This window comes from Phocoena sinus, chromosome 15 (genome assembly GCF_008692025.1).
Source record: "Phocoena sinus isolate mPhoSin1 chromosome 15, mPhoSin1.pri, whole genome shotgun sequence".
In the NCBI taxonomy this organism is placed as follows: Eukaryota; Metazoa; Chordata; class Mammalia; order Artiodactyla; family Phocoenidae; genus Phocoena; species Phocoena sinus.
In genome coordinates, this window is record NC_045777.1 from 51,835,664 (window position 1) to 51,846,560 (window position 10,897).

Below are 10,897 nucleotides of genomic sequence, written 5' to 3' on the forward strand. Positions count from 1 at the left end.
CCACTACTGCGGAAGCGCCGCCTTGGGCTCGTGGCAGCCCCGGGCCTGCCGCCTGTGTCACTGTCCAGCCTGGGGCTGGCAGGTTAGAGCAGCACAGGCCTGTCTCCCCGCCTCGGCTGGACCGGCCCCCGGCCCTCACCCATCATCTCTTGATGGTATCGTGACCCCATCCCTTGGGCCAAGGAGATCATCTTCAAGAGACTTTTTTAAAAGTACGGATGCCTTGTTGCATCAAGTGTGTGCACCTGTCTTGTCTCTTTCCCTGGCCAGAAGCACCAGCTTCAGAGAAATTTCTCTGAAATTCCTTGGGCCCGCACCCCCCACAGCCACTCTGGCTCCCCCTGGTGGTGGCTCTTCAGAAACTCCCGGGACGCCAAGGCTTTGAGGAAATTCCCATTCCACGTGTTCCCTGGAGAGCTCTGGCTCCCAGAGGTTGGGTAGGATGTCTTTGACCCTGAGATGCCGGAGTCTCCTGCAACCCAAACTCTCAGCCTTCTTGGAGTGTCTGTCGTGTTTCCAGGGCTGGCGTCTGTGAGCAGAGGCAGTGCCGCTCTGACACCTTTGGACTGAGCCGTGCTTCCCTGAGACAAACTGCAAATCAGGACGCTGGTGTACAATTCCTGGGTTGGGGCGGTGTCTCTGGTTTGGTGGGGGGGGGCTTTGATTTGCACCCCTGCCTGCTCCAGGTGTTGGCATCAGGACCATGGCTGACCCCTGATCCTTGAGTCCAGAAGGGGTTAGGGGTCCTGGAGTCCTGGCCCAGTGGTTTTCCTTCTTGGGGCTCCCACAGGCTGATCCTAAGCGTGCAGTATGGTGTGTGTGCACATGGATTTCCAGGCTCGGTTGTGGCCCCCTCCTGTGGCTTCACCTGCTGGCTGCTCTGGTTGCTGCAAGGTGGGCCCTGCCCTGGGCTGAGCCCCGCTCCCTCCGCCCACCATGGCTTAGTGGTCTGTGCCAGCCGGCTATCACTCCAAAGCCTTCTCCCTGCAGCCGGCGGCGGGGCCCTGGTGGGGCCCCCACCCACCAGGCGGTGGCCCTGAGGCGCTGCTTGGGGGCAGCATGGAAAGTTGTGTCTGAGTGGCGCCCCATCCAGGTGGGAGAGGGGACCCGTGACAGCTGGGGGCACTTCTCTCCTTCCCCTTCACAGCACTGAGCACACTGTGAACAGTGTGAATAAAACCTGCTTCCCTTTAAACCCCTAGTCTCTGCACGAGTGTGTCCCTTCCCCTCCTGCAGCTGTCTCGTTGAGTGTCCACCCTGGGTTTAGGGAGCCCAGGGCATGGGGGATCTGTGCCCTAGGGTCGCACACTGGCCACCGCCTGGGACCCACCCAGGACCCTAGCCTCACTCTCCTAGCCTGGCTGGGTGGGGCGTCACTAGGGAGCACTGGGCTGCCCTGACATCTTCGCCCCTCCTCCCTGTTAGGCCCACAGGACCCTGACCAGACCCCTGCCCTGTAGCAGAAGCAGGAGGATGGTGGGGTGATGGGGGACCCCATGGCACTCAGAAAGCTAAGACAGCAGGAAGAAGAGGCAGGGGCAGGGTGGCAAGTCCTCCTCCAAGGGGGGCCTGGCCCTCACCTGGGCTCCATCCTGGCCTCTCACCACAGACGTGGCAGATGGGCCACCTAACCTCCTCTGACCCCCATCACTGCAGGACCTGAAGCTCTTTCTATTCCCCACAGCAGGGTCGCCTCTCTCCAAAGCTGCAGGACCCAGGCCAGCCCCTGCTCCCAGCCAAGATGACCCAGAACTTGTCCCTGGGGCCACTCTCAGGACACCCACAGCCCGGTCGTCCCCCCATCAGGCCTCAGTGCACCTGCTGCCCCGCGCCCCCACCTTCCCCGCCGGGACTCGGAATCCATCTCTGCTCTGGAGAAAAAGCCCTCAGATGGCTCAGTCCCTGGAGGGCCACCAAGCAGTGCTCCCTGCCTGGCAGGAACATGCCCAGGCAAAGCAGAGCAGAGGCGAATTCAGTGTGTGTTCCCCACTCCATTCCTGGGGCCGGTCCACAGCAGGTGCCTGCTAAGTGCTTATTGATACGTTCCATAAATACCCAGGCCTGCGTTCTCCCAGCACCTGCCAGGCCAGCTGGGCCTGTGCACGTGCTCACGTACGTGTGCATGTTTCTCTGTGTGTGGGTGTGCAAGTGTGTGCATGTACTAGCATGTGAGCATGGGTGTGCGTGTGTGGTGTGCGAGGCCCTGCCCTCTCAGGCCTCTTCGTCTGTTCATGGTCACTGAGCACGGCAGGAGGCTGGGTGCCTTTCAGGAATCAGCCCACACTGGGGAGCTGGCAGTCCGACTGCAGAAGGCCTGCCGTGGACATGCTGGGCCAGGCTGAGAACCTGGGGCCACCTCCGTGGGCAACCGCACCATCGCGGCCAGGACAGGCAGGGCCAGAGCGAGCTGGGGCCTGGGCTCTGAGACCTATTTCTGCTGGATTCCTGGTGGCCACAGGTCGTCACGGGAGGATTGGGAGGGGGATGGCGTGGAGCTACTGACAGGACAAGGGACGAGAGGGGGCAGCGGAGCTGGGGTGGGGCCCCTGGGGGCAGGGCCAAACACCAGGCTCTCTGTGCAGGATTGCAGCTCATTCCTGAATTCCCCAGGGATCCTCGCAGAAACCATTAAAGACTGCTGCAAGGATGGCCTGAACCCCAAACTTTGCGGAAGGAAGAAGGAGGGGGTCCTGGCCCAGGGAGCTGCTGAAGCCTTGGCCTGTCTCGGTGGGGGGCCTGTCCTGCCGACCTCCATGGCCCCGAGTGGCCTGGGCCTTGCCTTCTCTGTGTGACAGCCAAGAGAAGTTCAGGGTGATTCAGACATAGGCAGTGGGGGCTGTGCTCCCCCACGCCCCGCAGAGCCCCCCTCCTTCAGGACCCTCTGCCGGGCCCCCTGCCAGTGTCTGTTGCTGCCCCCAGTGCCCAGCACAGGGCACCCCTTGGCAACACTCATGGTGACGACCACGTTGGCAAGGATGCTGAGGCGGGGGGGCGGGTCAGGGAAGCCCCTGTGAGGGGGTCAGGCCACAGGTGTCACAGGACTCAGTGATGGCTAGCCTCCAGTGTGCCTGCTATAGCTCCTTCCACTGGGGAGCCTCATCCGCCACACCCCCTGCCCAGCACCGGCCCCATCCTTCCCCGAGGGTCTACACCCAGGCAGCCGGCACTGAGGTTAGGGTTTTATTGGAGAGTGAACATAAATAAAAATAAGTGGGTGTTAGAGAGTAGGGAGAATTGGAGAGCTATTTACAAATGTACACCACAGGCTCCGGGGCACCACTGGCCCACTGGCCTGAGCGCAGCTCAGAGGAAGGTGAGCAGGGCCATGAGGACCAGGAGGATGGCATGGGCTGCCAGGCAGGGTGCAAAGTTCCGACCGAGGGGCTGCTGGCCCCGGTGGTCCCGCTTCTGGCCACCCGAGCTAGGCCGCTGGAACTGCAGTTCTGGGATGATCCGATGGATCCAGTTATGGTGGGAGGTGACCCGGATATAGACACCTGGGCGGTTCCGGCGGGCGCAGCCCTCACCCCAGCTGGTCACCCCAGCCTGCAGCCATGACTGACCCACAAGGCACACCAGGGGGCCCCCCGAGTCTCCCTGCAGGTGAAGAAGAGGTACCGTTAAGAGTCCACAGAGGCCCAAGAGGCAGGCTTTGCAGCTACATGGGTGCACACATGCCTGTCTGCCTCCCTTTATCTGTTCTTCCCTGCCCAGGACCCACCCCCCCACCCAGTCCTTCCTCTCTGACCTGGGGTGCCCATTTCTCTAACATCCCCAGACTATCCACCCTGATTCATCTCAGGAGAGTGTGTTGAAAATGCAGTTTCCTGGGTCCCACTGCAGACCTGCTGCCTTACTCCCCCGGGTGGGGTCCAGGAATCTGCTTTCCCAGCTGGTCAAATGCACAGCCCTGTCCTGACCCCATGGGCCCGCCTCCTGGGGCCTTATCCCTTGTCCCAGGTGGGCTGGCTTCCACCTTGACTGGGGTCTGGGGAGCAGGGCTCAGCCTTGGCACGGCCCACCCTGGTCCCTACCTTGCAGGCGTCCTTCTTGCCCTCGGCGAAGCCAGCACACAGCATGTCATCCTTGATGGTTTTCGGCTGGAAGCCAGGCTCAGAATCCTTGCTGTAGAGCAGGTTGCACTTGGGCGTGTCAATGATAGGCACAGCGAGTTTCTGCAGGATCCGGGGGTTGGGCAGGTGGTCTAGGGAGGGGAGACACAGCCTGCGACTCAGTGGACAGTCTTACTAAGGACTCTGGGGCCCTGGGTTCTTGAGAGCCACAACTGTCCCTCCCCACTTCTTGCTTGCGTTTAGACCTTCTCTTCTGGCTGGGGGCTTTGTGAGACAGAATGCCTTCTTCCCTCCTCCTACCCACCAGCCTGAGCTCTTTCTATTCCCCACTCTCCACTTCCCCATGCCTCCTCTTCCTGAGTCTACTGCCCCTTTCCCATACCTACTCCACCCATTTGAGTAGAGATCATGTGCACCAATATCAACAGAAAAAGATTGTTGGTTCAGAGTGGCCCCCACGCTGCCTTCTCTAGGCATGTCCCGCATTCTCTCCTGGCCCTGCCCCATTACCTTGTTCACTGGGGTTGCCCCAGCCGGTGACCCAGCAGTTCATGCCCGTCTCAAAGATGACTGAGGGGTCAGGCACACACACAGGGAGGATGTAATTGGTGAAGGTCACAGGTGCCTCCAGCTCCACCAGAGCCACATCGGCACTAGAGGCCATGCCTTGGTACAGGGGGTTACTCTTGACCCGCTTCACCCGGGTGTACATGGCGTGCGGCCCTGGCTTCACCAGTTGCCGCACCCCCAGCAGGACCTGGCACAGGGATGTTTCAGAGGTGCTGGTGGGAGAGCAGAGAGCTGGTGTGAGGCAGCCCCACAAGGGCATCACAGGTGGAGTTGGTGGAAGTTAAATGGAGATGGGAAAGAGGGAGGAGTTGGGCTCCCCATGGTGCCAACATCTCTCTGTACATTGTCTTCAAAAAAGTAATCTCCAGTGGGACATACATCAGGATGAGGTGGGTTAAGGGGGTAGAAGCTGAAGCAGCTTTAATTCCTGACTTTAATTCCCAGCTATACCCCGGCCAGCCTGGCGACCGTGGGCAAGTCACCCAGCATGTTCTCTGTGACTCAGCTTCCTTGTCTGTAAAATGGGGACACTAACAGTCCCCACCTGAAAGGCTTGCTGTGAGGGTTGAAGGAGATGATCACCCACCGGGGTGCATCTGGGGGTTGGGCCTAGCCTTAGGCAAGCCGCCTACTCCCTCTGAGCCCGAATAGCTGAACTTAAAATGTGAGGTTTTAAAAGAATTGCAGAGCTGTGGTGAGGCAAGAGCCAAGATGCTTGGGAAACCCTGAAGGTCTAGGACCAGGTGGGTCATAGTATGGTAGTAGGGATTGGGTGACTTGGCCCTTTGGTTAGGGACGGCATAGGTGACCTTAAGGCCATTCTGCTCTAGTCCACCTGTACCCAGAGTCCCAGCCAGAAAGGGAGTGTCTTGGATTTGAGGTGTGGGAGGGGGATGGGGAAGAGGGCCAGGGCATGGGAGGAGCCTGCCAGCATCGGCAGGGGCAGGCCCCAGGTCTGGCAAAACACCTCACTGGTGAGACCAGCTGTAGGGGAGTGTACCCCTCCCAGCTGGGCTGGGGGGAGCAAGAGCTGGGAAGCAGGGGTTGCTGCTGGAAGCTGGCCCTGAGGTTGGACCTAAAGGGAGCTCTGGTAGGGAAAGCTCAGATAATGCAGACCGAACCCGCCCGCCATAGGTGGTCAGCCTGAGCGCCCCACACTGCAGCGGGTCGGCGCTGTCCGCGGTGCTGAAGCTGGGCGTTTTGCAGGGTTGGGGAGGTGTGGGAGGTGTTGTTCTGTCTGCATTGTCTGCGCCCCTGGTGGGGAGGGAGGCTGGCTGTGCTGGCGAGGCGGCGGGGAGGGGGAGCGTCGGGGCTCAGCCAACTCACTTGGAGAAGCAATGCGCTGCGGTGAGGACCCAGCGCTCTGTGATGAGGCTGCCCCCGCAGAAGTGGCTTCCATTTCGCTGAAGGCTGACCTGCCACGGCCACTCGCCCTCCAAGGTGTCCTGCCCGCCCACCATCCGATTCAGCATCCTTGGGCTTCCGCAGGCTAGGGGAACACAGCCAGGGGTGCGCTCACTGGGGGCCAGTTCCATCGGCTCTGATTCCATACCCCCAAACCCACACTTTCACATTCTGTTCACTTCCCGGCCTCCCTGCCCCTGACCTGCTTGGGGACCTTAGGCAAGTCAGAGGCCTGGGCATCAGGTCAGCCTCTGACACAGGCAGACCCTTCCCAGCTCTGGGAAAGTCCCCCACCACCATGGGCTCCACTCCCTTCACCTATGAAATGGTGACATCAGACCTACCTGGGGCGGGGAGTGAGATAACACGGGTAAAGGTCTTATCACGGAGCCTGACAAATGGGCTCCTGGAAGGTCAGTGGGTGTTGGGAGGGTCCCACGTAGGGTAGGTGAGTGGTCTTCCAACTCTGTCTTTACCTTTTTTTCTGTTGCTTTCCCTGCCCCCCTTCTCCATGCTTCCTGCCTTGATGGCCCTCTTGTGCCACCTGCACTGTGTGTCAGACCTTCCTCCTCCACTCCTGCCTGGGCTCCACAACTTTCCTGCACTGTGGGATTCCCTGTGCCCGGCTCATTCATTCTGGGTCTCATTCCGGGGGTGTGTGAGGGTGTGGGTTTCTGATTAGTCTTGCAGCTCTCAGACAAGCCCACTCCTATCCCCCGACCCAGGGGACTTGGATGCTTACCAATTAATGCCTCAGCCTCCTGAGTCCCTGGAAATGAGAAAAAAGAGGGTGATCAGCCAACTTAGCTGAAGCTGAGGTCTGCTCCTCCCCGCCCCACCCACCACTGCTGGTCAGCGTAGCCCCTCATCTGCTCCACACACAACCTCCTGAGGACTCAGCAGGACGGCCCACAGGGGGACCTGGCAGGAGAGGCCAGCGGCCTTCAGTTCCCCACAGGTCTGGCCCCCAAGATGTGTACAGCCCAGGCCTGTGGGCCAGAGCTCACCTGCAAGGGCAGAAAAGCCCCTTGCCACAGGGGGAAACAATCAGGAGATGCCAGTGAGGGGACCCTGTCAGGGCTGACTCTCCTGTTTGGGGCAGGAGGACTCCTTCTTGTCCCCACAGGGCCTTCCCTCCACACCCCACACTCGTCCTGGTCGGAAGCTCTGTGGAGCATCCAGCCTTCGGCCCTGGTGCTGTGGGATCTCCCTCTCCATCCCTCTCCACCAGCCCGGGGCTGGGATGAAGGACGAGATAGAGGGAGCGGGGCTCCATGTCTGGCTGGAGTCCTGGGGCGACAGCCCAGATACTCGGGTCTCAGGGGAGTAGAGAAAGGCCAGCCAGTGGTCATGGGTCAGTCCTCCCAAGATTCCAGATTCCCAAGAGCCAACCCCTCTCTCAGACATTCCAGCATGCTTGCAGTTGGAGCCCAGGGCACCCTGCTGGGCCATGGCACCCCTGCCCATGGGAGAGACAGGGGAGGTGTGAGGGTGGAACCGTTTGGTAATGGCCTCCATCTCCCCAGGATCCATTGCCCCCATGTCTCTGGACATAGGCACAGGGCCTGCTACTTGGCTTTGACAGGACCCCCCCCCCCCGCCCCAGCTCGGAAACCCCAGCCAGGCCGACAGTCCCCAGCCCAGTGACAGCAACACTCCAGAAATACCCGCCCTGTAGAGAGAGCCCCACTCACATATCTGGTTCACTGGGGGCAGATCTGATCAGAGCTGGGGTGGGGGGCTCAGGACAGCCTCTCCCCACCTCAGCCCTCAGTATTCCCCCTATACACCAGCCCCTCTTGGTAACCAGTTCCAGGCAGCTGAGGGGCCCTGGGGGCAGGAAACGACCAGGCTGAGCCACGCCTCTCTATGGGGCGCCCAAGGACCCTGGGGATTTTTACAGGACCCCCATTCTTGCAGTCTAAGGGGTGCACTCCCCAATGCTGGGGGTGCTGGATGAAGAAGCGGTTGTGGGGGGGAGCTGTGCTTGGAGCAAGAGGAGGAGGAGGGGCCTGAGGAGGCACAGGCAGGACTGGCCACTCTTCAAAGTAGAGGTGCCAAGCAGAAATGTGAGGGTGGAAGTAGTCAGCCCAGGCCAGCGCGGGGTGGGGGAGAGCAGGAATTCTGCCTGGACATTGATTTGTGTTAATGAGGCGCCTTTTTAAAATGCAAATGCCCCCAGGAGGGCAGTTCCCTCCAGCCCCTCATCTTAGTATAATATGATTTAATTAGATTGATAACACCAGACCCCATGCTCTTTCTAAGGCTGATGCTTCTGCTGGCAAGATGCTCCCATTCACCTTGTCCTCGCTGGCATTAACGTGCTTTCAGGCTTGTTCCCTCCCTGTGGGACTTTTCCAGAGCCTTGTCCAGATTCTCCCCACAGCCATCCCCCCTCCCATACATGCAGATGGATCCTCCACTGCCTGCTCCCAGGATCAAGGGCACTCGCACCCTGCCTGGCAGCACACCCACCCCCTACCCCGTTAGAGCTCTGCAGTCTTCCTCACCCCAGCCTAATGCAACTCTGCTTCTCATTCGGATTGAGCCTTCCGGCCTCTGAATGTTTGCCCACAGCACCCCTTTCCTCCTGGTGTCTACAAATCCAGATTCTATATGGTCCTAATCCAGATCAGGCCTAACTGAAATGCCTCCTCCTCCAGGCAGTCCTCCTTGCTTGCACTGTCTGGGAAGCCTGGCTCCCTCTTCTGAGCTTTCTGTCCTCCTGCCTGCCCTCACAGAGCTCTGCTTACCTTGCCCTGGGGGTAGAATTGTCTCATCTCACCTATGGGCTCAGGAGCTCTGTGAAGGCAAAGCCCACATCCAGGGGGCCTGAGCCCGGGGAATGTATAAGAGGGAGAGAATGGGAGCAGCTGTGGGAGCACGGCTGACCGGGAAGGGGTGATGTGGAGACCTGGACTCTGCAGGGTGGGCGTCCTATAGGGGCTGGGTGAGCTGGTGGGGGTGTCAGGCCCCTCCTCTGGGCCCAGGGCCCTCATGCTTCTGTAGCTAGTTGCTAGTGGGGATAGGAGAGACCCAAGGCTCTAGGAGGGAACAGCCAGGGATGAGGGGCAAGGACAGTGTTGAAGGAGTTCAGGCCTCTGGTCACAGCTGTTTGAGAGCCAAGTGCAGGCCGCTGTTTCCATTTTGGCAATGACCTTGGTTTTTCAACCCACCAGGAGCAATCACAGTGTTACACACCCTGGCGGAGATGGGCTCCCTCAAAGAACGCTGTGGTTCTTGAACCAGGAGGCCAGGAGAGGTAGGCGGGGCAGCGAGACCTGGGGAGGCCCTGTGGAGCCCAGGGAGGCTGGGGCCTCCCCACCAAGGTGCCGCCCTGGTGCCCTCCTCCCCTGGTGGAAAGCCTGGAGCCCTGGCTGAGTTGCAGCCTGGGGTGACCCGGCCTGGCCCTGGGAGGTGACTTAAGGACAGGGAAGTGAGGTGGCCCAGGAATGTGGGAGAGTTTCCCTGGCAGAGAGCAGCCCGCCCACTGGGAGGGGTCTGCAGGTGGGTCCCCTGGCTGGCACCTGCTAACCCTGACCCATGATTGGGAGAGGGGACAGGGGTTCAGGGCCTGCTCCTCCCATACCCTCCCTCTCTGGTGGGAGCTGGAGCCTGCACCCCTGTCCCCCTGCTCCCTGCTAAGCCCTCACCAGCCTCCCAAGGATCCCAGGCTCAGGCAGCAGCTCAGCTACCTCTCCCGGGCCCAGCGAACAGTGGCCCAGGGATTGGAGGGCAGGGGTTTTGAGTTCAGATCCTGCACCCATGCAGCCCTTGGAGAAGAGAGAGAGGCCCAGATGAGAGGAAGCAGAAGCGCCAAGCCCAGAGCTTGGCTGTGCTTGCCCAAGGCAAGGGAAGCAGGGTTATGGTTACTGCCTCTGGGCATCCACACCCCGATCCAGCCTTCCCCACTTCACTCCCCGAGGTGGGATGTCTGGAACCTTCCCCCTGGGGCAGGGAGGAGAGGCCCATGCTGCAGCCCCAGGTCTGGCCAGGGAGTGGGGGCTTAGCTACAGCTCCAGGTAGGAGAGAGGGGCCCTGCAGCCTCTAGGACTCACCAAACCGCAGCAGCAGCAGGAGCAGGAGCAGGGCCACAGCCGGCACCCGCCTCATGGTCTTGGCCTGGCTGGAGTGCCTGCCGGGCAGGGGACAGCAGTGGCAGGAGCTCCGTGAACACTAGCACAACACTCGGGGCTCCATGAAGTGGGGTTATATGCTGGAGATGAGTGTCAGCTTGGCTATGCCACTGGACCTGTCAGCCTGGCCCGCCCAGTTCCTCTAAGCAGGAAGGAGGCACCCCAGAACCCCGACTCCTCCATGACCTGGCCCTGAGCCCCAAAGGGCCAGACCCCTCACCCTAAGACACCTTGGGGTTTGGGGGCCAAGGTGCATCTGCCCCATTTAGGTGCTTGTGGCATGGGGTTCCAACCCCCACCATGGCTGACCGCATCCCCCAACTGACCACAGGCCCCACATAAGCTGACTACAGTCTGCCCATGAGACCCTCCCTGTTTCATTCATTCATTTGTTCATTCATATTTATTGAGCATCTACTATGTACCGGACATCAGTGAAAGAAAGAGTCCAGGACTGGGGCTTACACTTTTGGGGGGAGGGGGGATGGGCACGGAAAAGTCCAGGTCACCTGTGCTTATGGAACAAAGGAGAGAAGGGAAGGAGTCCGGAGCGGGGTGTCGGGAGTCGACCCCAGCGCTCTCACCGGCCCTCCCTCCAGGAAATGGGTCCCAGCAGTCCCAGAACCGGCCCCAAGGTGGCCATGACCTCCCTTCCCCTGCCTCCCTCCCGTCCCCGGGGCGGCACCCTCCAACCCTGGGCCGGGGCCGGGGTGG

General features: G+C 60.7%; 1 protein-coding gene across 1 annotated transcript; it reads right to left on the reverse strand.

Moving 5' to 3' along the window:
- Positions 1-3,152: 3,152 nt before the first annotated feature.
- PRSS27 (serine protease 27) lies at positions 3,153-10,624 on the reverse strand. The gene is made up of 6 exons (XM_032605675.1): positions 10,106-10,624; positions 6,790-6,816; positions 5,970-6,132; positions 4,584-4,855; positions 4,035-4,204; positions 3,153-3,597 (listed from the first exon to the last, which is right to left on the reverse strand). Exons 1-6 carry the CDS (start codon positions 10,158-10,160, stop codon positions 3,304-3,306), a joined length of 981 nt encoding a protein of 326 aa, XP_032461566.1. The 5' UTR covers positions 10,161-10,624; the 3' UTR covers positions 3,153-3,303.
- Positions 10,625-10,897: the final 273 nt, after the last annotated feature.

Excerpts from the sequence above, each read along its gene's own strand:
- PRSS27 (XM_032605675.1), bottom strand. The coding sequence starts at position 10,160 with ATGAGGCGGGTGCCGGCTGTGGCCCTGCTCCTGCTCCTGCTGCTGCTG. Across the intron at positions 6,133-6,789 it reads GGAGGCTGAGGCATTAATTG|CCTGCGGAAGCCCAAGGATG; the intron begins GTAAGCATCCAA and ends GTGTTCCCCTAG. Across the intron at positions 4,205-4,583 it reads GGGCAACCCCAGTGAACAAG|ACCACCTGCCCAACCCCCGG; the intron begins GTAATGGGGCAG and ends TCCCCTCCCTAG.